The 26,137-nt window shown below is 42.9% G+C and overlaps 1 protein-coding gene across 3 annotated transcripts; it reads right to left on the bottom strand.

Annotated features, from left to right (window-relative positions):
- Positions 1 to 87: 87 nt before the first annotated feature.
- On the bottom strand, positions 88 to 26,137 carry RIGI (RNA sensor RIG-I). Of its 3 annotated transcripts, XR_010069228.1 has the most exons (19): positions 25,758 to 26,137; positions 25,504 to 25,635; positions 23,393 to 23,571; positions 21,864 to 22,014; positions 19,720 to 19,845; positions 18,777 to 18,890; positions 17,658 to 17,811; positions 16,490 to 16,748; positions 15,590 to 15,752; positions 15,074 to 15,175; positions 12,780 to 12,937; positions 12,333 to 12,468; positions 11,303 to 11,451; positions 9,961 to 10,051; positions 9,072 to 9,242; positions 7,369 to 7,520; positions 3,629 to 3,775; positions 1,350 to 2,419; positions 88 to 755 (listed from the first exon to the last, which is right to left on the bottom strand). XR_010069228.1 is itself a non-coding variant. In XM_063321499.1 (18 exons), the coding sequence occupies exons 1-18, from the start codon at positions 25,861 to 25,863 to the stop codon at positions 2,123 to 2,125; spliced, it is 2,784 nt and encodes a 927-aa protein (XP_063177569.1). In that variant the 5' UTR covers positions 25,864 to 26,137; the 3' UTR covers positions 88 to 2,122. The 3 variants fall into 3 exon arrangements, 2 of the variants coding, with proteins under 2 accessions (XP_063177569.1, XP_063177568.1); XM_063321499.1 differs by having other exon boundaries at positions 88 to 2,419; positions 18,777 to 18,887; XM_063321498.1 differs by having other exon boundaries at positions 88 to 2,419.

Genomic DNA, 26,137 nt, shown 5'->3' on the forward strand with positions numbered 1-26,137 from the left:
TTGTATTTAAACCCTTCTCACTGTCCCTGTAGGAGCAGAGTCATACAAGTTTTGACTTCTTGTATTTTAATTCTTGTTTCTTTGAATAATCCTCATGAGACAGGATGAATACAAATACTGTGAGACAATGGCAGTCTTTTGTAACCCAACAGAATTCTACTGTGATGTATTTCCCTCTGTTTTGTGTCCTCAAGAAGGCAATCTATCAGAACTTCAGGATCCTCGTCTGCAATTTTTATGGCTGTTAGCAACCAATGATTACAGTAATGCATTCATTAAAGTCAGCAACTGCCAAATCCACAATACGACATGAATCTAGTTACAGTGATAACAAATATCCTTTTACTCAGAGATAAACAAGGTTATAGTACCAATTCTTACTCTCTCATTTAGAGCAACTGGCACAACAATTAGCATAGTGGAGAAATTCATTCAAAGTAACCTCCTAATGTATTTTTTGTGCAGTTGGCTCCATCTGGATGTGGAAAAAAATAATGAAATTAGTTCTGAAACAAGTCAAGAGGCTTAAGGAGGGGACAGAGATGGCACTGTTTCTGCAACAGGCTATTCTTGCTTGATTACAACAAACGGAGTTTCTCTAGCAAGTCCAGCGGAAGCCCACTAAGATGTTGCAAAGTCTGGAGCATCTTCCATGATCATCAAGCCAAGAGAAGACCTAGTATTTTTGGAGGGGAGGCATTATCCAACCATAAATCATCTTTATCCACTGTTCTGTGTTTCCTTTTTGGAAGCAGCTATAAGAAAGAACAGCAAAGTTACTAGGTAAAAACTAAGCACAGAGTACGTTACTGTAGGACTAAGGTTGAGGCTTTCACAGTAAAGGACATGGACTGGGGTGGAACGTGAAGCAGTGCTTAAAAAGTTGTTTTGCTTTTAATGCCACATAACACTGTTTAAAAGAACACCACAAATCTCCCTGACTAGGGTTTATGTAGTTGAAATCATTTTTGTGATCTGCGTTAGGTTCCTGTTCAAGGTGGTTTGTTTTCTTCAGAGTTCAGGTGTTTCAGACATACAATTTTTCTACATATTTGCCTCAGTGCACTATCAAGTATATAAAGTGAATGGAAAACACATTTTAAGATTAAGCTGGTTGCAGATATGTAGAATCATTAACAATGTTTCATAACTGTGTGTGTAGCAATTTCTGTTTTTCTGAGAGAAGTCTGGGATCTGGGTGGGGAGGAGGGATTTAAACACACTAATGCCTGGACTTTGTTCCAATTCTAGATCAGCTCTGACATGAAATCTGCAGAATTAATATAAGTGTCCCGAGAGCTTTCAGGTGACAATTCATGAGACAGGACATCAGGGTAAATGCTAATCACCATCTAAATTAAGCCTTCATCCACTTTACAGGGCGCTGCCTTGTTCCCTTGGGGCTTGTTCAGTTAAGCGACACATAGAAACATGTCCATTCTGCAACTTCAGCAACAGCAACCTGATGAACATGCAGTGACAGCAGAAAACAGTGCTACCATTTCAATCCAGAAGATGCCTCCCCCAGGAGGGCTCTATGAAGCCCTACTGCTTTTCTCAGACTCTGGCAGAAGCATTCACTATTAAAGATGAATTTAAAAGATGCAGTATCTTTCTTGCAGAAAAGTTACTGGAAAGATGTCTTAATTTTCTATATACCAAATTCCCTAGAGCATTAAAAGTAATTTGTAAAAAGCTTTAAAAGTAGCTAAAGTAGTGCTTAAAGTGTCACTGTGCATAAGCGATGTTGTCTGCATGGAGGTACAATCCAACCAGAAGTTACCAGTAACAAAGAAGATTCTGATTCACACAGAAATGCTTGAAGTTGTGGCTTGTCACCTAAAACTAGACGTTTATTTAGTCATTCAACTTGATTTTGTTTTTTCAGACCAACTTCATAACAGCAAGGATTAAGGTCTAGATGCTTAGGCACTTGTTTGTCCATGCTTATATTAAAACTTCTAGTGAAATATTTAATCAGATAGATAGCAAATTTTTTTTAGTGGACATATTAGCCTTTTTTAATCTAACTAGATGCTGATGAGGGGCCTAGAACAAGATTTTTTTTCTACATGGAAATAGATCATCCACTGTTTCAGCTTAGTGGAGTAGGATGCCGAGTTCAGCTGGACATTTCTTCATCAAAATTCTTCAAAGAAAAATTAATATTTTTCCATTTCTGAAAATCCATTGGTGTCCCAGTTTCAGCATCCTCTACTACAAAGCTTTTAATTTTGATCACTGGTAGATTATCAAATGTCTTGTACTTCACAGTGATTCCCCAGTCATGCTGGCAACTAGTATTTTGGCAATGCATCTTGCTTTTTTTCTCAAAACAATCAAACTGGATTGCTTTATGGTGAGGCTTTGTTATGTAGCGCTCCTTGAATGCCTCTCCTAGGACAGTGTGATGCGATTCCTGAAACAACACAGGACAGAAATGCTTAACAGTAAAAACACCATTCCTTTCCCTCCTCCCCCCCCAACTTTATTAAATATATAGGCTGAACTATGACAGAACTCAGTTTGTAGAGATTATTTGCAGAGTACTGACCAAAAACTCATTTTGAAGAATTTTCTGAACTCTCAGGTCTATTTTCACAGGTATCAGCAAAAAATGGAGTAATAGCCAGAAGTGCATGTTAGATATCCCATGTTATTTGTAAAAGAACCATAACTAGGTTTTCACAAGGCTGAACTATTCCCAACTCCTCACCCACGGACCTTCCCTATGCACAGGAGCAGTGAACTCCATCTATGTTCCAAAAACAGCTGGTAAAAACAAAACAAACAAACAAAAAGATTTCCTTGATTAAAAAGGGAAGTGCCTGAAGGCAAACACTCTGTAACGCTCAGCTATGGCCTGAAGTCCCTTATCACATCACAACTGCACTTTTCAGAGTAGTACAAATAGAAGCAGCTTCAATTTCAGAACTAGAAAGGCTCAAAGTGCCCAGAAAAGGCTCTCTTTCATGATCACCACTTTCCATGTGTGAAGTATTGGCTTCTTGGGCCTACAGAGAAATTCTTCAAGTTCAGAAAGAGTGCAATAAAAATGTCCCCATGAGATACATAGAAGCAATGTGAACTACCTAAACAATGAGAAACAAAGTAATGTTGAAAAATTAAAGGGCTCCTCTTGTAAAACCATGGTTTGCCTTACCTATCAAAACTGAAAACTGGCCTATAAGCCAAGGAGCTAAACAGTGAGCTGATCTCAGTACTTTGTACACATAATTTTCAGTCAACAGAAATGGTGGGAGAAATCTCTCAGCTGCAGGAAGACTTCCAGTCTTATGCTAATTAGGAAAGTAAAAATCCAGCAGTTATACTAGTAGGTTATGTCATTGAAGATTACATAGTTTTCCACAAAATTCATCAATTTCTAGCAGAAGGGGGTTCAGGAAAACTGAAGTGATTCCTGTCATATCACATGTTTGCACACGTTGGACATCACCAAGAATACTTGATATACAATATCTATGCAATACATAATACATATCAAAATTTTTTTCTGCTCCATTTTGCACAAAATAGCCTACTTTCCACACTGATAATCAATGTTGTTAGTTCAATAAGGCTGACTTCCCTGGTGTTCATGGGTGTAAGCTTCCATACAGAGACATACCTTTATAATTCTGATGTCATCTGTACTGCAGGCATACGCTTTGCATTTTCCACACAGAAGATTTTTTTTCCCTTCCATTACCTTAGGTCTTGTTTCTTTCTTCCTGGAATCTCGTAATACCTTTTCCTTCATTTGCAGGTCATGTATCTTTAATAAATAAATAAAAATCAAGATCATTGTGAAATGTAGAGAAGCCCCAATGTCTGTCTAAACACGACTCGGGATATGTAACATCTGGGAATCTATTACTTAAAAGCAAACAAACAAAACGTGCCTTGTTCTAGCAACTCATACCAAAAACAGAACATGGTACATTTGTCAGGTTAAGAATGCAAGGCTAGAACACGACTACAAAATGGACAGCATTTATGCTGTCTGTTCCTTCCCCTCCTCTATCCCACTATGGCCCCTTTGGTCGTAACACTATTAAGTCCTTGTGAAGACTAAGTCATGGACACTCCCTATAGCAGAAATAGCTATAGGAGAAGATCACCATTTGGAAAGTAGGCTCCAGAGACCACAGAAATTGCACACAGAGAAAGAGGCAACAGCCACAGCCTGGAGCTGGGAACCTGCAGCTCATGCAGAAGCAGAATCCTCTGAAAAGAAGCAGGAGCAGCCAAACCAAGCCTCAGAGGTGGGAGAAGAAACTTCACAAAGGCTAGAGGGTCTTGGACATCCTTTGTTGCACAGCTCAGTCTCTTGCCTGGAAACACGAGGTGATCTGCAAAATCCACAGGGATATCGCAGAACTCTGTACAAAGCCTTTTTATTTATAGTGGCTGCCACTGGCTTATTTCAGTCTTCTCTGGGAAATTTGTTACAAAGGTCTAGGAAGATGAAATCATAGACTCATTTAGGTTGCAAAAGATCTTTAAGATCATCCTGTCCAACCACAAACAATACTGCCAAGCCCCACTACCCACATCCCCAAGCATCACGTCTACATGTATTTTAATTACCTCCAGGGATGGTGACTTAACCACTTCCCTGGGCAGCCCGTTCCAATGCTTGACAACCCTTTGGGTGAAGAATTTTTTCCTAATATCCAATCTAAACCTTCCCTGGTGCAATTTGAGGCTGTTTCCTCTCATCCTATCACTTGTCACTTGGGAGAAGAGACCGACCCCCACCTCTCTACAACCTCTTTTCAGGTAGTCATAGAGACCGAAAAGGTCTCCCCTCAACCTCCTTTTCTCCAGGGTAAACAATCCCAGTTCCCTCAGCTGCTCCTCATAAGACTTATGCTCTAGACCCTTTGCCAGATTCATTGCCGTTCTTTGGATGTGCTCCAGCACCTCAATGTCTTTCTTGTAGTGAGGGGCCCGAAACTGGACACAGTACTTGAGGTGTGGCCTCACCAGTGCCTAATACAGGGGGACAATCACTTTCTTAGTCCTGCTGGCCACACTATTCCTGATATAAGCCAGGACTGACCCATGATCAAAAAATGCAAAATTCTGCCAGCGACACTAAGCTCAGACACGGGTGTTGATGTGATGGCTCTTCCTGTTTCTTCCCTCATCATTCCCTGCAACTGGAAGGACAGAGGAGAACAGTACTTCTGCTGCAGATTCCTTAACCAGTCATCCCAAGACTCTGAAGTCTCTCTTGATTGCCCTCAGACTTCTTGTTGCAACTTCATTGCTGTCTACATGAAAAATCAATAATGGGTAATAATTCTAGGGCTGTACTGGAGTAGGAAGTCTTCTCTTCACGTCTTTAACCCAGGCTCCATAGAGGCAGCAGACTTCCCTGAGAAGTGGGTCTGGTTGGCATATTGGGCCTTCTGTGTCCCTCAGGAGTTTCCTATGACAATGACCCATCTTTTTTTCTTTGTGGAAGTGGTTTTGACACATGGCATGGGCTGACATGACCTTGGTGACACCTCTAAGCTAGATGAACCATTGTCCTTGTCATTGTTTGGTTGCACTTGCAGAGCCTTGTACCTGTTATGCAAGAGCACCTGGGAAGGTGGGGTGGTCATGGAGCAGACGTGCCTGCTGTGCCAGGCAGGAATCTACCTGACCAAAATTCTGTCATTAGCTTAGCCTGAGACATCTCTTGCATGTCACCTCAGCACCAGAAGTTCTTGACACTTCCTTCCACACTCATGATGTTTTCTGATCTGGTAAGTGTGCAGCACACAGCAGGGTGACTGTCAAGCACTGGATGTGTGCTGAGGTGTTCTACTACGCTTGTTCATCTACCAGACATCGCTTGAAGCAAAGATGAACCGTACTGTACACTGTACAAAAGAAGTCACCAGCAGAAGAGAATGTACAAACCCAAATGTCATCCTATTACTGTCCCAGGCATTCATTTCTTGAAATCTCCCAGAAACCACTGCTCTGAAATCAACAAGCACTTGACATGATGACAAACAACTTTAAGAAAAGCACTTGTACTGACCTGCAGCAAAGATAAAGTGCTTCTGAACATGAATATGGATAGACATATTACCACCATCTGCATAGTTTCCCATCTTCCTGTCCACTATCCCAAGCACACACAGCAATATTTTCCTTTCAGTGGACAAAATAGCTTATATTTTATTTCTAAGCTCAGAAGTTTATATAAATTCTACCTTTACTTCTAAGTTTTTTACAGTTACAGTACAGATGAACTTCTGCAAGCTAGCACTACACACTATCTCTTCTCTGCTGATCTAGCCTTGGTCTGAAATCAAATACAGTGAAGACTTTCCTCAGGTTATCATTTGGTCCTAGACAGGCTGATATAGATTATCCAGTCCTCTTCAATGTATTCATCAATGACCTCGATGAGGGGATAGAGTGCACTCTCAGCAAGTTTGCTGATGACACAAAGCTGGGGGCAGTGGCTGACACACCAGAAGGCTGTGCCGCCATACAGAGAGACCTGGACTGGCTGGAGAGTTGGGCGGAGAGGAACCTTATGAAATTCAACAAGGGCAAGTGTGGGGTGCTGCACCTGGGGAGGAATAACCCCATGCACCAGTACAGGTTGGGGGCTGACCTGCTGGAGAGCAGCTCAGCTGAAAGAGACCTGGGAGTCCTGGTGGACAACAGGATGACCATGAGCCAGCAATGTGCCCTTGTGGCCAAAAAGGCCAATGGCATCCTGGGGTGCATCAAGAAGAGTGTGGCCAGCAGGTCGAAGGAGGTCATCCTCCCCCTCTCCTCTGCCCTGGTGAGGCCGCATCTGGAGTACTGTGTCCAGTTCTGGGCTCCCTGGTTGAAAGAGGACAGGGAACTGCTGGAGAGGGTGCAGCAGAGAGCTACCAAGATACCAAGATGATGAGGGGACTCAAACACCTCTCTTATGAGGAAAGACTGAGGGATTTGGGTCTCTTCAGTCTGGAAAAAAGATGGCTGCGGGGGGATCTTATCAACACTTATAAACACTTAAAGGGTGGGTGTCAGGAGGATGGGGCCAGGCTCTTTTCAGTGGTGGCCGGGGACAGGACAAGAGGTAATGGGCACAAACTTGAGCATAGGAAGTTCCACCTAAACATGAGGAGGAACTTCTTTACTTTGAGGGTGGCAGAGCACTGGAACAGGCTGCCCAGAGAGGTGGTGAAGTCTCCAACTCTGGAGACATTCAAAACCCACCTGGACGTGTTCCTGTGCAACCTGCTCTAGGTGACCCTGCTCTGGCAGGGGGCTTGGACTAGATGATCTCCAGAGGTCCCTTCCAACCCTATGATTCTATGATTCTATGCCTATCTATGAGTACGAAAATTCCACAGAAGTACAAACCTCTCTTGCAAATGTTGTTTCATCCCAATTCTGTAGCTTCTCAATAGCTTCATTCATCATTTCTTCCTTATAACGGTTGTGTTTCTCATTCTCAACCACTTCTGTTTTGCTTGTCACAAGGATGCACTTGCTGTCTCTTGCCCTTCCACGACCTATACAGCAACACAGTTATCCTCTTTAGTTACTCTTAACAAGATGTGCAAAAGCAGCAGCTATGCCACAAAAGAACATTAAGGACTTCTGCGTGGCTGCTTTTGTTTCCCATGCTCAGATTCAGATAATGCTGCCTCTGAACAGCATTCTCTCAGCTCTTTCTTCTTTGATCACAAACCAGAACAAGATGTGCCCTTCCAGGCATCCTCATGGATATCCCCCAGCCAGTGCTAGGCGTGCCTCAGTTAAGCGCAGGCATACTTCACGCTTCAGTTATTTTACAGCATCTTGCTGCCTTCTTGTGGAAACAAAAGCTAGGGGACAAAAGTTCATCTTAGTCTTACTTTCTGCCCTGCTAATTGGTGTCTACTAAAAAAAAAAAAAAAAAAAAAAAAGAATTCTATCGGAAAAAACCTGACGAACTGGAAATACAGTGTTGGCAAGAAAAGAGACAACAAGAGCAAATGCCATCTTTTCCACCTGCCTATGCCTACTGTCTGCCTGCTTTCTGCTGCTGTGACGCAGGCAAACTAAGAACTACAGGGATCTCATACCAGTTTAGAAGTATTTCAGTTAGAAAAAAAGCTCACATTTGTTGTTGAGCTCCCATTCCCCCAAAATCATGATTTTATGTGGTTTAAAACTGACACAGCCTATTTTCTTTGCATCTTTAATGGCTTGTTAAGGATAAGCACTACCTTTTCACCCATAAATGTGAATTTTGGACCAATTATTTCATTATAAGGCAAAAATAAGAAAATCATAGGACACAAACCCTGAAAGCAGAGGGCTAAGTACAATGGAGATCAATTCCCATCAAGTTAGGAAATTAACTACTTGGGTTATACGATAAAATATTGCCGATGCACCCTTGAAAGACATATGCAATTTTATGACATTTATGAATGTGAAACAGAAGCCAGTATTTGGTGCGACCCTTCATTCCCCTCTACTGGCCGTATTGTAAAATCACCAGGATTCAACACCGAAGTCTTGACAGACTTCTTTAGACAAGCCAAGACAGAAACAGAGTTTTTTTCTTTTTTCTTTTCCTGCGTCGAAAGTTAGAGACCTGCACATGCAAAGGCCTCAGGGACCCCATGAGTAGCTGGGTTGGGAATAAGCCACTGGGCAGGGGAAGGTCTTCAGAAGCCAAGGCAACACATGAAACTCCATTGCAGCAATCCTTTGTAAATTGTCACAGTCGGAACAATTTGTGCTATTTCTGACCACAGCTCTTCTAGCCATACTTCTGCTTATATGTATAATTACCCACTTGAGGAATCAGTACTCAACAGTTCAATAACCCTGTGCAGCACGGCTAATTTGCATGGCAAAAGAGAAGTCACACAATATCAAGGACTCCGTTCTGTGAACCAGTTTGTCATGTCCGATGCCATCATTCATCTGACTTCACTCAGGGGCACAGAGGAACGACAGCAAGATGTGCACATATTACTACAGTACTTCCAGAGTGCCATTCAGTAGCATTTTATGCCCATTTCTAGGCCAAAACAGGTTTATAAAGTAATAGCTCTGAAATTCCATACCTCTGACTTGGATCATTTTGGTGACATTACCGAAGTATTCATAGAGCACAACAAGGTTGCATTCAGAAATATCAATGCCTTCGTCAGCAACTGACGTAGCAATTAGCAGTCTGCTGTCTTTGTTGGTTTTGAAGGCATCCAGTATCCCCTTCTGCATTGGGAGGGTCATACCTACAGTACCAAGAAACTGCGTCAGGAAGAAAACACTGGAGAGTTCCTTGAACAAGATCCCTGCATTTGTTCTTACTTAAGTGATTAGAAATGAGCATGTCCTTTTGATCTAGAAAAGTAGTTTAAGTTTGCATACCCAGCTGGCTGCACGCTACACACACTGAGCAGGAATTCCTGTTGATATGCCACAAGAATTGTCAGCCTGGGAAACACCATTTCAGACAAAACACCTAGTTGATCTTTATTAGACACCCCCATACGGCCTAGTTATTTTAAGCCCAAGCTAAGTCTTAACTTAAGCCATGCATAATAAATTTCAGCTGTAGCTTCCATTCTCCCTTAAAATGTCTTTGTGACACCAAACACAAAATAAGTGAGGGATCTGTAAAAGGAACAGAGAAAATACCACTAGAAGTAATCACAAGAAGCCATGATAGCAAACAGTTTCTTAACTTCTTTTGAACTAGTGAAAGAATCCTGCAGCAAAGGGTCACTGACAGTGTTATGCTGCTTTAATGAAAGATTCTGAACAGAAAACGCACGCATCTCCTTAGGGTTGGTTAAAGGTCTTCCAGATATGGAAGAAAGCATAGCGCAAACTTGCATGGCCTTCCTCTGTTTAAGAGCCTGTTTATGAACACAGGAAGAGCAGAACAATTTTAGCAGTGTAGCCACCATAGGCCTAGCAACTGGTATTCCTCTGTGCAAACCTGCGTACTTGTTTTTTGATCTCTTCTTCCACGACCCATCAACACATCTGGTTTTATGTAGCTAAGTAGAGGGTTTGCTTCTACCCACTTCTTCAAAGCCTGCAAAGCAAATAAGGGAGTTAGATCCCTGTCCAGATAAAATGCTAGTTTGGGGTAGATAGATAGGTAGATCCTGCCTGTGTGTGCCTAGAAAAATCAATATTTCCAAGAACCAAAAGCAGAAAAGAAGATGGAAGCGTGTGTTAGGAATGAACACCTATTAATAGGTGAGAAAGCAAAGGACACAGCCATGATGCCAGCTCCAACTGTGCCACAACTAATTTCCACTTTTCCCACCCCTGCAACTTAAAGGCTGGCAAGACAGCAAGCAGCCTTCCACTGCTAAAAGGCAAGCCTTTTCCTCTTATAAACCAACAGATCACTGAATACACCACCGCTGGGATCTAAAGGAAATGAGTTGCTATTTACAAACTGCACTTTATCACTGAACAGTGAAAGTCGCACCTTCAAACTGCACCTACCCAAGAACAAAATTAGCCAAGCTACGGTAGGCTTTTACATCTATAATGGAAAATTGCCAGCAGATGCTTGGTGGCGTTAGTTTGGACTTTAGTCTGCCTTTAATTTTCTTCTGGTTTGCAATTCATCCAGTCTATACCCAAGCATAAAATGGGGGTTGGGACCCTCAGCTGATAAATCCATTTGCAGTAGCCAGAGACTAAGTTACCTCGCAGTAAATGTTTAAGAGACAGTGAAGCTAATGATTAGCAGCACACTTACATCAAGCATGAACTTTTTGTGGGAACAAGGAAGGGAGAGAAAGATCATCCAGCCTAGATCCTTGATGCATCAGAAGGGTCCAGAGAACACCTGCCACACAAAGTCGTTACTTGTTCTTGATCAAGAACACATGCTAAGGCACAGACCTCCTTTGGGCCCATAGGAATCCTCTGGGAAACCTCTAAATACCTCCTGATGTGCAGTCGGTCATAGAGCAGAGCTGCTGGTTTATAATACTGCCTCATTAAAGCCAAAAACCTTGTAACACATCTTGTTAAAACTGACTTCAGACCTAAAGTAAAAATCTGACAGCTTAATGATCAGCTATGATATGTAGCAAGAAAAAAGTGATGAAGGAACCACCCCTGTACCGTAGTTTTTAGAAAAAGAAAAAAAGCCCTCATCCTGTCTCATTGCATCAGTACTTAGGAAGACATAGAAAGACAAGAATTTTCTTAGGAAGATCAAATACATGCATATTTTTATATTTCCAGATCAAAATGTGAAGGGTAATAAAGCATTATTTTTTCTTACTGCCCATTTTAGGAGCGTTAAAAAGAAACATCTTACAGCTACTAAGGCTCTTGTCTTAGCAAAGAGAAGAGTGCGAGTCTGTGGGTTGTAGCGGTATGCTTCATCCAGGATGCAAGCAAGCTCTTCCAGCTTGGGATTCTCATTTGATTCATCTTTTGAAAGGGCAGTCAGTTCTGGTTCTTTCTCTGGAAGAAAACATCAGCGTCTTGAATAATTTACCTTCTTCAATGCAGTTCTCACCCAAACTTAGTTTCAAATGCCACTCACATTCCCTTTAGAATCTATTTTTATTTTCTATACCACCCTTTAAGATCCAAGCAAAGAAAGCTATAGGTTAAATTCAACAAAATCCCCAGGAAAAAAAAAAAAATCTGAATCTCTCACATTTTGTAGCAAACATGCAGGAGAACCTCTGTGACATACTGTGCATCAGAAGACAGCAACGAAACTAACTCAGGTCTTGCAAAGAGCGGTGCAATTCCTTCTTAGGAAACAACTGACACTAGAGGGCAGACACCCCAGCGATTTAAAATTGCAGCCAACACTGCAACACACCGGATCACAGGCTGGTTCACAGCACCCTGCTACTGAACCAGAAGTTAGAGAACAGCACAACCTCTAACTTTAAATCAGAAGCATACAAGAGCCACCTGCCTCTTCCCAGAAGTTTGGGATTCGTCCAGGAGCATTGGGCAGGAGGAGGCTGGGCAGTGCGCCGAGCAGTGTATGGTGCCTCATTTAATGCTGCCAGCAGACATGATTGTACACCATCCCCCTACTTAAGGACACCGCTGCTTTACCTCCAAGTCAGGCATGTAAGAACCTGCTACAGCATCTAGCTACAACACTACTACTTCCTTAGCTCCTGCACTAGAAGCTTGAAGCCCCAGAAAGTAATTTCCCCCCACCTCCCTTAACACTACATTCGCATCCACATGGACACTAGATCTTCTGAAAAGTGCAGTTTCTGGAAAAACAACTTCGCTTACTCTGAAGCAAGGACTTATACCATCCTACCATAAGCCCTCTTCTCCCCTGCTACTGTCACAGGTACTGTGTGAAATACCTTGAAATTTGGCTGTCAGTTGCTTCTCTAACTCTGTATAGGGTCCGTTTTTGACATTTGTGAAAAATTCAGTGAGGTAGGCTAAAGCGTCTTCGATGCGGGCATCTTCACTGATGATGAGAGCATCATTGAATTTCTGCTCAGAAAGAGAGACATACACATTTAAACCTGATTTTCCAAGGGGCAGAGAATGAACACGAATTTTATTTAGCTAGATCAAGTATTACAGACTTGTGTTGTTCTTCCATTTGCATGACAACATAAGCATTACAAAGTCTCCTCTGCACTATACTGTTCTTAACGAGTACCTTAAGATGCAACTCTTTTTTTGTGCCTGTGTCAAACAAAATTATTAGGTTCAAAACTTGCTCCTAGATGAATATACCTGTATCAGAAGGAACAGGATGGCTCCACCTCTGTGTGGAAGGAAAGAGAATATAGACTTACCCGCAGGTGTTCAGTGCAAATGAAAAGGTCTCTACAAATGCTGCTCTCCTTCTCCTTGTCTGCCAGTTGCAACAGTTTGCATTTCTTCTGAGTTGCAACTATCCAGTGTTCATATTTCTGTGTTCCAAAATCATTCTTGTTGATTTGGGAGACAGTATCTAGTAAAGAAGGATGAAACAAACAATTTTTCATCTTGACTCACAAATAACCAGAACAGTTAGCTAGAAAATAACACATTTTCCATGAATGTTAGGTCTAAAAAGTCTACGCAGAAGAATGCTGTATGATATAATCACAGAGGACAGAAGGCACCTGTGGAGGTCTTTAGTCCAACCCCTTGCTCAAAGCAAGGTCACCTAGAGCCAGTCGCTCGGAATCATGTCCAAATGGATTTTGAGTACTTGCAAGGACGGAGACTCCGCAACTTCTCTGGGCAACCTGTTCCAGTGTTTGACCACTCTTACAGCCAAGGTGTTCTTCCTATTGTTTAAGTATTTCTGTCTGTGCCCACTGCCTCTTGTCCCACCTCTGGGGACCACCTGAGAAGAGTCTGGCTCTGTCTTCTTCACTCCCTCTGTTTCAGTGTACGCCCAGATGTTAGGCTAAAATTAACTCGGTAAAATTCAGCTGAGGATCTGCGTACATACACACACCTGCAGAGTCTTTAGCAATAAAATTAGAGCTTGCTTATCCTATTAGAAGCCTCCAGTATTCAGGATGCTGCATGTGCATTGCTCATCGAATTCCCAGCTACTCAATAGTTAAGCATCCGTTTGCTAAATGGTCCATTACTTAAAGGCACATTATCCAAGGGCCTGTTCCTGAGGCAGAACTAGTCAGTACCTGCTTGCCACATCCATACTCTGTCTCAGTGCTTCACAAACTTCAGTAACCAGAGGGTCCACAGAGGGACGCCAATGGCATTCATGCAAGAGGAACAGTGATGCAGAAGTGTTCACTTAATTTAGGGTGCAGTTCAAAAATTCCACGGTATTTGTTCTTTGTTGGCATTTCTTGGGTTTGGGGCTGTGTTTTATTTGGTTGGCTGCGTTGTGTGTGTTTGGTTGGGTTTTTTTTTGTTTTGTTTTGTTTTGTTTTAGTAGGTTTGTTTTTTTTAATTCTCCCTCTCTGCCCCAGAATATAGTTCACTCTACAATATTTGGAAAGTGTGTGTGTTAAGGTGGGAAGGAATCTAGAAAGTCTAGGACTGAGGTAAACAGGTTTAAGGCACCCTAGTCAGTTTGCAAAAACCAGTCTAAAGACAGAAAAAAAATCCTGTAATTCAGAGCTGGATAGACCAAAGCTGATCCTGAGCATAGCCATCCATGGGTCTCTGCTCTGCACCCCCTGTAGCTCTCAAATTTGTTGATAACAGCCACTTACTGGACACCACCTGGGAACTCTGCAAAAGCAGAAAACATCAATTGATTTCTGCAGGGCTGCAGAATTAGGTCTCGTGACCGTGAGTCCCGTTCTCTTCTCAAAGCCATGCGTCTCCCCCTCTGCAAACCTTCACACCACTGCAGCTCCTGAGGTTGGAGTCCTACAGACAAGTGTTTCCTTTTTTAGGCAGCCATATCCTCTCTCTAGTGGTGTTCATGCTCCACAGATCCTCCTCTGTAAAATTACCTTAAATGCTTCTCAGTAGGAAATAATGAAGACCTGGTAAACACTGGAAACAGGAGTACCCACAGGTACGAAGAGGATGAAATGCTGAGCAGAAAAGGTGATCAGGGCACCCCTAGAAATAACTCTGAGTGCAACTCAGAGAGGCCAGAGAAAATAGGAGAAGAAGTGTCAGAGCAGCAAGAGTGAAAGTAAACTTTCCACTGAAAGGAAGAAATCACAACATTCAGACTAACACCATAACAGAGACATAGTTAGGTATGAAGCATCTGGAGAAATGCTTAAATAAGAACATACAGGTATCTGTCATCAAGAAAATCCAGCTTGTTGCATTTTGAAAGCAAGCCTTTTGGTAGCTTTTTTTCCGATTCTTTAAACATTCAAAGTGATGTGACAGTGTCAAAAGCGCACCATCCTTAGCTGCATGAAACACAGGCTGAAATCCAAGCAAAAATATCTGTGATTATCAAACTATTCACATATAACAGTAAAAGACTTGGCTCTCTTCTACCCGTATTCTCTTATTTAGGAAATATTGGTTAAAGGCAAGTAAAAAGGGAGGAGGAAAAAGGAAATGGAAAAAGAGTGACTGTTCCAGCAGCCACGAGGATTCACACTGATGTAATCAAAGACTGAATACCGGTTACGGCCATATTACAGTATCTTACCTATGGAGTAAATCTTCCTCATCAACATTTCTGTCTCAGACATCAGACCTGAGATAACGTCTGCAAAGTGATTCTGAACTCGCATTTTAACCCATCTGACATCTAGAGACAAGAAATGGAAGTCAGTGGCCAGAATAAGTAAAACATTTCCCTGAGCAGCACAGAACAAACTCCTGTCTAGAACAAAACATACGGTGCTCTATGCAATCATAATGGTGTTTATTGTTAATGAGCATTATAGTTGCGCAGAAAGAAATGTCCCTCAATCGTCACTGGCAGAACTGAATAAAAACTAGAGATTGTGGATCTCAGCAAAGAGAAAATATGCCCAAATGGGCACTGCCTTACTGCAGGGCAACAGTGAAGTGCATGCTTAAACTCCTTTCAAGATAGCAAGAAGCAAAGCTCCAGCTTAGTTTTAAGCTTTTAATTTCACCTGATCAAAGGAGAACTGGAGAGCTGCCTTAATTATGGTGCTTGGCATCTCACGGGGAAATAAAAAGGCAGCGTGCTTACGTGTTTCTGGAGTGTTTCTGAATCTCTGCAGATCCTGTTTGTTCTCTCTGACAGTGGATATGGCCTGTATGTCAAGGTAGGAGCAGAGGGTACAGATGTGCTCGATCGTTTCCTTGACGGTCTTGGCATTACCAACTCCAACAGAAGCAGTTAAACCTACAATCTGAGCACACACATGTATAGCAGTGGCTGTTCCTTTGTCACAAACGGAAAAAAAAATCAGAAGACATTGTTACCAATCACCAAGTTGTCACCGTCCTCAAAAACAAGGAAACAAAACAGGCAGCGGAAGTAAACGTGAGTGCAAGGACTAAATCTTGAGAGCCAAACCTTGTCCCCACTTGTGCCTTCTCCAAGGCACTCAAGCTTAGAGTATTCAAACTCAAAAGAAATTATCCACTCACTTAAATCCATAACCAGCTGTATTTGCCAGCGGTCATCATACACAGAAAGAACAAATTCATCCCCAGAATGGTCCTCCACATTCATTCAGAGGAGATGTCTCCTCGGCTGGACCAAAACCTCCTGTCAGTGGAGGCAGGAGCCCCATTTTACTGTTGCAGAAGACAGCAACAGAGAGGTGACAAGATTATTACTAAATTCTGGGACACATGCTTTCTTCCCAGCCCAGCAATCCTGTTTGCTCTCAAGTCCTCCAGCCTTTGTCATGCTTGATCAGTCCTTCTTGGCAGCTGGAGAGAAGACGTAACATGGGAGAACAGCTTGGAGGTGTCCAGGAAGAGGGAGAAAAGTGTTCCAGATGCTACTGTTTCAATTTGCAGCCATTGTTAAACAGGAGTTTGAACGGGATTAACACAAAAAGCAGGCCTTCAGGCTTTGCCCACTGCACTGCAAAATGGTTTTCTCTAACTTTTCCACCACGGACAGGCTGGGCCTTACCTGAGGCAGCTGCTTTGCAGAGGAGTCAAATTTTTGTTCCAGGTATCTGGTCATTAACACATTGTAAGGGTGGTTGCCTGTAGTGTTGTGGCACTCATCAAATATCATCAGAGTGAAGATGGAGAGGGAGCTAAGGATCCCTTCCTCAATGCTATTCACAAGAATCTGGGGCGTCAGCACAATGATGTCACTGTCCTGTATAATCTTTTCTACAGAGACATTTGCAACTGTTTCACCACTAATTCCTTGAACAGAATATCTAGGAAGAAGAGGCAAAAGATAGGATATGAAAAAGTATGTCTTGCCCTGCAAAAAAAAAGCTAGAAGGATGGACTTTTCAGCAATCCTGAGGGGGAGTGACTAAGTTCAAAATGTCAAATTGTTGGGGCCAGCAGTTTGACCCACAGAAGCTGAGAACAAAACTGCTGAAGGTAAACAACTAGATTTTTAATGCCAATTAACTAAAATATATTAGATTTGAAGGGTGGTGATTTTGTACATTTAAGCTGCATTTGTCAATTCACATGTAAGCCACATTTGGAGATCCTGCCCTTCGTCCCTTTTCTGCATGTGTCTGGCAGCACAGGACTGCTTTCTGCCCAGCAGCCTCATCTTCCCATAGTTATAAGGATTCACGTGTGGGTATTCAGTAATCAGTTCCCTCGAAGTCAGAAGCTATAGGTTGTAAATACCCCCCTAAGTAGTCTTCAATTCCATCTGAGAGGTGGAACGTCATTTTCTGACTAAAGGTTGAAAACCCAAAGAAGTTTGGGCCCTTTCATTTGGAAAAGAAAGAGAGACTGCAATTTAAGAATGGCAAGAGGAATCCCACTGCTGCTGCCTGGAACTGCCTCGTCTTTGGAAGCAGGGCTGAAAGGAGCCTCAAGAGAGAACACACCTCACCCTTTTCCAGAGGCAAGCACAGGTATACTTTGGCCATTTCCATAGATGCTGCACAAGCAGTGCTTAATCTCTCCAAAAGCAGACTTCAGCCTCTCCAACCAAAGTCTACCATGGTAACTTGCCATTCTTAGCACTAGGCATCATCTTTACATTAATGCCAAGCACTCTTGCCACCAGTAACCCATCACATTTTGCCCTAGGCACAGCTGACTTAGAGGGCAATTTATTTTCTGCGGAGGAAGCCACCAGGTCAAATTACACTTACCCACTTCTTTCAAAATGCTGTTTGAATACATTTTTCTGTTGTTCATACACTGGCACTTTAGTTGCAAGAAAGACAACTTTCGCCTTTCGTCCTGCAGGCATATTTTGGAAATGGTGTTCACAAATCATAACTGCCACAAAAGTTTTTCCAGATCCTTTAAACAAAGAAAGTGAAAGGTAAAGCACTAGTATGAAAGGGGCTATTTGTTAGCAGCAGCCTGCATCATCTGGATGCCCTGTAACAACGGGGAGCTGACAAGGGGGATGTAACACTTCCAGACTCTCTGGGGACAAAGTTGAACATATGCTTGCTGCCTACTCAGGTGGGTAATCAGCTCTTTCTCAGTCTGTAAAGACCATGTGGCAGTCACTGGGAAGGAAAATCCATTTCCAATTTTATTTGAGTTCTTTGAAATCACTGAGTCTATTTCTGCTCTTAGAGTGTGCTCCCACATCAAATCAGACTGTGATACAGGCAACAGGGACTTTCAGTTCCATCCTTCTGCGTGCATCCTTGCTCCTCTCACATTTCTTTTCCTTCAGCGCTCAGGCTGGCTGTCCAGGCCATCCAGAGCTCTTCTGTGTCCCTGCCTCTGCTAACCCACCTGCCTCTCCAGGGCCCAGGGGAGAATCAGGCGGGCAACAGGGAAAACATGGGTGGAGAGAAACAGCTGATGGATCTCTTTCACTGCTGACCTTCAACCTTCTTAATTCAGTCCTGAGCTACTGCAAAAGTTTCCTGGGCTGTTTTGATGTGGCAGGCATTGCAGTACAGAAGGCAAGGGAGTCTCAGGGCAACTCATCCTATTTTTCCTTCAACTTGCAAGCCAAATTTCTTAAAGATCTGCAGAGATCAGTGAGTGATTTTCACTCAAAACTCTGCACTGGGAAGTGAGAAAGCAGAGGTCAGAACATGGAAATCTGGATGCAAGCACTGAAGTGCCAAGAGGCTCATCTGTCCTGCTCAGTCTCTGTGCTGCCCTTGGTCGTTAATTTCTCCTGCAAGAAAGACTGCTTTTAAATAAACAGCTAGAAACGTTTGACTCAACCTTTACCCTTCCCTATCCTTCACAGCCCTCTCCACCAAGAGCATTTTTCAAAGAAACGTGTGTTTTCTTACCCGTGGGGGCACATATCACTGTGTTTTTCCCATTGATAGCAGGCTGCGCGAGTTCAATCTGATAGCTCCGAGCCTTCTTTGGTTCATAAACAGGCGAAGGCTGATCAACCCCTTCTAGGAGAGAACCATGTTTTTGTGAAGAGTGTTGCAACAGAAATGCATAAAATATATTGCACCCCACACAGTTGCTATCTAAAATGATAGAGGTAGAGTTCTGGCAGTCCCCACACAAAGCACTCTCTGACAGACAAGTCTTTTAACAGGACATACGCACCAGACAAGAAAGAGTTTTGTGTAGGTTTGATGGCATACTTTTGTTACCACTCGACTGTGCTTCCTAAAATGAACTAATTTCAAGGTCTTGGCTGACAGCTCTCACCTCAACTGGTCTTTTTCAACTCAGAAGGAAAACGCAAGGGCTTATTTTTTCCCAAATATATGCACAGTATGCCTTTTAGCCTTCTGCTCTACAGACTTCTGAAGTTAATATTCTCTTAAATTGTAGTCTTGTCAGAGGGTTTGCACTTATGGAACAGGAACTAGGAACCACTGTTGGAACAAAATTTGCCATAGGAGACACAACAGCCACTGCACGGATCCTATGCAGCCACACTCACCTCTCTAAACTGGCTAATATCAGGTCACATGTGAATTAGTTATATCAGAGAAGAGGTGCATCAACAACAGCCCGGTGTTTGGAGACCTTTTTGATAATACACCGACAGAACAACTTTGCACTAGAAATGTGGTAAGTGAGACGCAACCCCTAACATTTGCAATGCCCAGTATGAGATTCTTTAAAACGGAAGACAATTAAATCAAGTCAGAGATTTGTACTAGTTCCTCAGTACCTTCCTTTGTGGCACACTGCATCTGCATCCTTCAGGAGTCTAAGGAAATGGAGAATTCCCGCCACAAACTGTTGTAATTTGCAAAGTCTTACCTAAAGCTGAACAGAGATTTTCACTGAGATTATTATCACATTCTGCTTTTTCAAAGAATGTCATAGTGGTTTCAAAGGTGTTTTCAGAGGCATCTGTGATTTCACCGTCAACATCTTTGCCGTTATCTGTATAATCACAAAAAAAGGCATGTTGTTGATCCTTTTGATTTCAAAATGTTGTGTCTGCTGGGATGACAAGGTGAAGAAGTTCATTGCTAGTATGGAAAGACTACACAAAATGATGCTGCATACAGGCTCCCTTTCAAGTAAGATGGATAGCACTGAGTCTTGAGTTTAGAAGACCTGCATAATCAAAGCACATTTATCTATCACTTAAAAATCAAGGGATATAATGGAATGGGAGGAAAGTTATATTGTCTGTGTTTAGTGACAAGATTACAGATTTAACATGGACATTAGCCACAAGCATGAAAAATACTGAAGAGTTCAAGGAAGTTTTGTAAATTCAAAACTTTCTTCTCCCTTTCCCCCTACCTTTTGGAAGGGCCTAGAAATTGTAAGACTATCTCCATCCTTTATCTTACATGATAATCAAGAGAGGTTCCAAAAACGCTTGCTAAAGTTTTATTTGGCTCCATAATTATTACCTTCTCAAAGAACTGTCACTGCGCTTTGCATGAAGAGTCTCATTGCAAACACAAAACATGATCACAAAGCGCTGCTTTTGGAGAGGGAGAAAGAGCACATTTCCACCCTAATCCAGCTCCAGAAAGCACACAGTATCTCCAGTTAACTTCTACTAGCAACGCTTCTTAACTGCTAGCATTAAAATGCTTACAATACGGACAATGTTTCTTCAGTGGACCAACTGTGGCTTTTTTCAGTTGGAGGTTAGCACAAGCTGCCCCAAAAGACAGGGATATCTTTAACTTGTAAAACATAACTGTTAAACAAATAATATGTATAGCCACCAGCTACAGAAAATAGTATCTATATATATATAAATATTCTTCTCATATATTTTATATATATAATTATTTATAAAGTGATTAACTACATACATAACTTTATATGTACAACAATTAGTTCTCTAGATAAGAAATTACACGCTACAGCAATAAAAACATTTAAAATTAAGAAATATTGTTTAAGAAGCCACTTAAAAATAGCTTGTCCCAGTTGCTAATTAAAAGCAATTCAAACAATCATTTACGGTTTGGGAGAAAGCACATGTAGATATAAAGAAATACAATCCAGTTTATCTAAAATCACTTGTCTTTCATAATTATTTTGTAGTGGAATGCCATATTCTGCTCTGAAGCCTCCCATGCTTCAGGGTGCTCATATAGGTATTTTCAAGTGGAAAAAGGTAAATTCAATGACAAAAGCAAAATCTCATTAGGAGAAATCCTGCATTTTTTACAAAAAAATGAACATAATCACTTAGGAAAGGCAGCCTATCGGTTTCTCAAAGAAGTATATGATCTGCTCCATGGGTCTCAGAAGTGTATCACTTTCTAGACCATCAAATTATTAATCATATTTTATCAGAAAACATTGCATCTATCACAACTCAAACAACCAAAAAGATGGCAAAAGGTGAATTACAGAAGAAGGGAGGGAAGAAGACAAACATTTTGTTAGCTTTGTACCTTCAGAGCCTTGTATGCTGTCCAGTTCTGCTTACCAAAAAAAAGACATCATTCACAACCATATCACGGGATCACAGCACGGTGGGGGTTGGAGGGGACCTCTGGAGATCATCTAGTCCAGCCCCCCTGCCAGAGCAGGCTCACCCAGAGCAGGCTGGACATGATCACATCCAGGTGGGTTTTGAATGTCTCCAGAGAAGGAGACTCCACCACCTCTCTGGGCAGCCTGTTCCAGGGCTCTGCCACCCTCAAAGTAAAGAAGTTTTTTCTCATGTTGAGATAGAATTTTGTGTGTTACAGTTTGAGGAAAAATACTAAAAAAAAAATTTCTGATGGTTTATAGGGTAGTACCTATATCTCATTTTATAGAAAAGATGTTTTAATTTAAAAAAAAAAAAGGTTTTATTTTCAAAAAACAAAGAGCAATGCAGTCCGATGGTATCCTTTTAAATTAGTCTTATTCTCCTGAAAAAAAAATTACTGTTGGTACAAGAATTGGAAAAATCATCATAAAAACAATTCGCAGTTTACCTTCTCTCATATCCCATAGTTCACTTGCATTGTAATATCCTGTGTTATCTAGTGCCAGTTGAAGGCTTTTCGGCCAGTTTTCCTTATCCGATCGACAGAGACATTCAATGAGTTTAGTTATCCCAGCTGTTTTGCTTCTGTATTCGCTAATCTGCACACACAACAAAGAAAAGTTGCTGTAGCTTCTGAGTGACCAAAACCACTGTTCTTTGATTGATGTTTTGATTTGGTTTGTTTGAAGTTCAGTTGAAAATTGCATTTCCTTCCCACAGAATAAAGGGTTTCCAATAAAATTCAGTCATTTACCTACTACTGCTGCAATTCTGCCAGCCTAAGCATACCCTAAACTCAGCTGGACTACATCAACAGGTAGGTTATTTACTTAAATATTCACAAGGTCTGAAAAATTGCAGAGCTATTCTGTGAATTTTCACCTGGCAACATCCTGGTAATAAGCCATATCTGCCATAAACCTCTGAGGCCAAACTGGTTAAAAAACATTCCAGAACAGGAAAATGCAGAAGTACAAAATTTATGGCAGGCCTGATGTTTGGTCAGATACAATAGCTTTCCAAATGTTGTGTATCTCCACAAAGAAATACTGCTTTAAAAATAAAATAGCTGCAAACAACCCTTCTCAGGGGCCACAAGGAGCGAGAACACCTAAAAGGCTCCTTCACACAGCATCAGTAACTTATTATTGACCAGTTGTAAATGATGAGCGATCGGTAATGTCACTTGTTATCAGTCAACAATAACGACACTGAGCTAGAACTGGGTAACAGTACAGCGGCTTCCCATCCAAAGGCAGCGAAAATGTTGTTGACCTCTACATAGCATTTAGCTAATGACTTCAGACCAAAAGTTTCATTTCACTCTATGACCATTCTTTTGGGTGCTGACAAAACTCAAAGGGCCACACAAAGTTTCTAGGGCTAAGGGGTTGCCTTTAGCCGTTGCCCTTTCCAGGGGTTGCCCCAGTTTAGGTAATGGACTCTGTCAAATCCCATGACAAGCAGAAATCAATTTAGGCAACATCTAAATGCCACTTTGCCTACTTCCATCTGTATTTTTAGGAGAGTTAATGCAGCGTGAATGCTCAAGAAAGGGTTCTCTTTCAAAGGCCTAGCAAGGCACCCATTTCACTGTAATGTGGCACCACCAGATTCGCTGAGGTCTCTTTGTGGGAGCCTGGACTCTGCAAAGACACACAGCTGAGCACCATCAATGCCAAAGCCACCCCATCCTGCTTTCCTGCCTGCAACCCTTTCGCACGCCGCCTCATCCACCGTGCCAGAGGGGTGAAGAAGGAGACGTGCGGGTGTCGCAGACAGCGCTGCTGTGGGAAGCTGCAGCCACACAGCCAAGCCTCCTCTCAGCAGAAGGAAGTGACGTCCCTCCCCAGGGGACCGTGGCTGGCCATCCTCCTCATCTCAGTAGCCTGATGGATGGGCACCAATTCATCCCGCAAGTGAGGCAGCCAGCACGTCTCCGCAGAAAAAACAAGTAAATACCAGGATGTACCGTACCTGCAAGATCTCATCACACTCCCTTTCTATCAGGCACGTGTTTATGTAAGGCATGAGTGCTACCGGATCAATTTCGAGCATCGTTGCTTCTATCCGCTTCAACAGCTGTCTGTGCAGCTCCAACTTTTCCAGTTTGCTGAAGTCCCAGTTTTCAATTGCTTCTGCCAGTCCGGTGTAACCTTTCAGAAAAAGGGACAAATTGTTACTATGACTTCAGTCTCCACCTAGGAGAATAGGTAGATAGGTAGGTTAGGTAGGAAGAAGCTGAGAAAAACCCCAACTGTCTCAGCCACACTGGAGAAATTAAAATTATTTTGGCCTGTAACTGACAAAAAACCTAGGTGAATCGCAAAAAAATTTTATAGATTAAGTGACTCTTATCCTTTACAGCACTTGTATGCATAACATGAAAAATCCTATGGTAAAAGAGCAGTAACACTTGCTAAGAAAAAGAAAAAGAGCTACACAATGTCACAGCTCACATCACCCAAGCAACCGTAACGCCCTTCCTTTGATCCCTGCAGGCCATGATACTCTTCCACCGGAATTCCCAGAGCACAGGACACCGCTCAGAACCACAAACACCTCTGGTGCCTTTTTCTTTTATTTACCAGCTCTTTACCTTTTAGACCTGTCCTTGGCTCCACCCTCCTTCAAAAACCCTTTTCATACTGGATTCAAGTCAGTCCCTGACTGAAAGCAACCCAGACACCTGCAGCCTAGACGGTCAGCAAACAGCTGAAAATACTGTCCTGGAACAGAAAGTGGCCGGGAAGTGTATTTAGAGGACTTGTGTGATGTGCTGTGTAGGCTCCAGTGGTGGAAGAAAGCAGGTCAGGGGCCCAGAAGAACTGTAGGCAAACAGAAGGAATTTGCTTAACTTTTTATTTTCTTTTGGAGAAGCAGAAGAAAAGTGTGGATACTTACCACCACAATGTCTTTAATCTAATTATCACCTATCTCTGCATCTGCCAAATACAAGAGTAATGCTATATTCTAGTCTCAGGCCCAATTAGTAAGTACTTAGGATAGCACTTGGAGTCAGCAGGTTAACTTTTCCAGTTTTCTGCTGAAGATACACCAAACTGAATGCTATCAACATGTTTAAAGAAGACATTTTTGCAAGTCAGAAATTAGGACTATCACAGGCTGGTATTAGGACTATCACTGCTCTGGACCTAGTATTTGCTTTAAGGGGAGAGCAGGCTACATCCAAGTGATAAGAAATTTGGTAATAATTGCTCACTGAGATACAGTAATTATCCATAGTTAATAGTGAGCAAATGAAAAAAAAAAAACCCAACCCCAAAAAAAAGGGGGCTTATGGCATGAGATTTTGGGGTTCAACATACCTAACAAATCACCAACAAGATTCTATGATACAACCTACATGTACAGAGGAAAGCTGGCAAATCCCCATAATTTTACACCTTTCTTCTGTCACATTTTGGAAAGGAAATTGCATTAGGACCTCACACATCAAGCAGTCATAGGTACTGAGGAACAATCATCTCATTTTAAAGTATTAATAGTTACTTACTTCTTGAAACATATGACTTTTAAGACTTCTGAATAATTTTTAAAAATCAGTTTCTAATTTAAGTCTCTGTCCTTGAATTGAGTTCTCCTCCGCTACCAGTTAACCCCCACACAAATCCTGAAGTCCATTTAGCTTTCTCTTTCAGAGGATTTAGCTTCCTTTAATTATACTTGGTGAGAACAATGGCTGTCATATTTCTTCTCCAAATGCCCCAAGACATACAAATCTCCTCTCAATGAGGCTTTATTCTGCATCCTTTCATCTTTCATTGGCTTTCTCCATAATCAAAAATGTTCCAGCTGCTTTGCAGGTGGGTGTTTCCCCATGCCATCGAGGAGTTTTATTTCCATCCTCTGTCAACCTACTTTTTCCTACCGCATCTTGTCTGATGTGTCAAGGCCCGACAGCAGAAGGCCAAGGATAACGGAGCGATGCTTCTCATCCCAGCGGTGCTGGCCTGGGCTGGCAGGCAAAGGGAGAAGCATCGTGGGTGTGCCGGGGGGCTGTGGGTCTGGCGGGGAAAGGGCGAAGCGGAGGAGACTGGGAACCTCGCTTGCGACTGGGAACCCACCTGCTGCGACCAGGGCGTCGATGAAGCCCCGGAGCCATCCCTCCACTTCCAGCTGCAGGATGGCATCCAGAAACAGCGCGGCGGCCGCCGTCACCCCCTTCTCCTCTTCCTTCCGCACTCTCTCCTTCACCTCTGGCAAAAACCCGAAGCAGGCAAAGAGTGAGGGAAGGGGCCAGAAGCGGCGGCGGGGCGAGGGAAGCCCCCCCCCGCCCCGGCCGGCGGCGGGAAGGATGTGGGCGCTGCCGGCCCCTCACCGTCGGACAGCCACGCCGTCATGTTGCTCAGGATGTAGACGGGGTTCAGGCTCCTCTCGATGTACCGCCGGTAGCACTGCAGGCTCCTCTTCTCCTCCGCGGTCATGGCGAGGCCGGCTCCGCACCGCCGTCGCCGGCGGCACCGGTCCCACTCGCGATCCCGATCCCGGTCCCGGTCCCGTAGCACCCTGCCCTGGCACCTGGAGAGCAGGCGGGGAGCGAGAGGATCCCTCCCTTCCCTGGGCTGGGAGAGGACGGGGAAAAGAAACTTCAGGCCAGAGGGAGAATGGAAACCGAAAGCGGCCCCGGAGGACGGGGCCGGGCCGCCGGCGGAGCCAGCGCGCTGCGTGCCGCTGGCGTCCGCCCGTAGCAAGGGAAAG

The sequence above is a fragment of the Chroicocephalus ridibundus genome, chromosome Z (assembly GCF_963924245.1).
Source record: "Chroicocephalus ridibundus chromosome Z, bChrRid1.1, whole genome shotgun sequence".
Lineage (NCBI taxonomy): Eukaryota > Metazoa > Chordata > Aves > Charadriiformes > Laridae > Chroicocephalus > Chroicocephalus ridibundus.

What these genes read in the sequence shown, in the direction of transcription:
- RIGI (XM_063321498.1), bottom strand. Translation starts at nt 25,863, where the DNA reads ATGACCGCGGAGGAGAAGAGGAGCCTGCAGTGCTACCGGCGGTACATC. An exon ending in AAATCTCTGTTCAGCTTTAG is followed by an intron (nt 18,891 to 19,719) that starts GTAAGACTTTGC and finishes GTTCTCTCCTAG; the next exon opens with AAGGGGTTGATCAGCCTTCG. An exon ending in CAGAAACACTCCAGAAACAC is followed by an intron (nt 15,176 to 15,589) that starts GTAAGCACGCTG and finishes TCTTGTCTCTAG; the next exon opens with ATGTCAGATGGGTTAAAATG.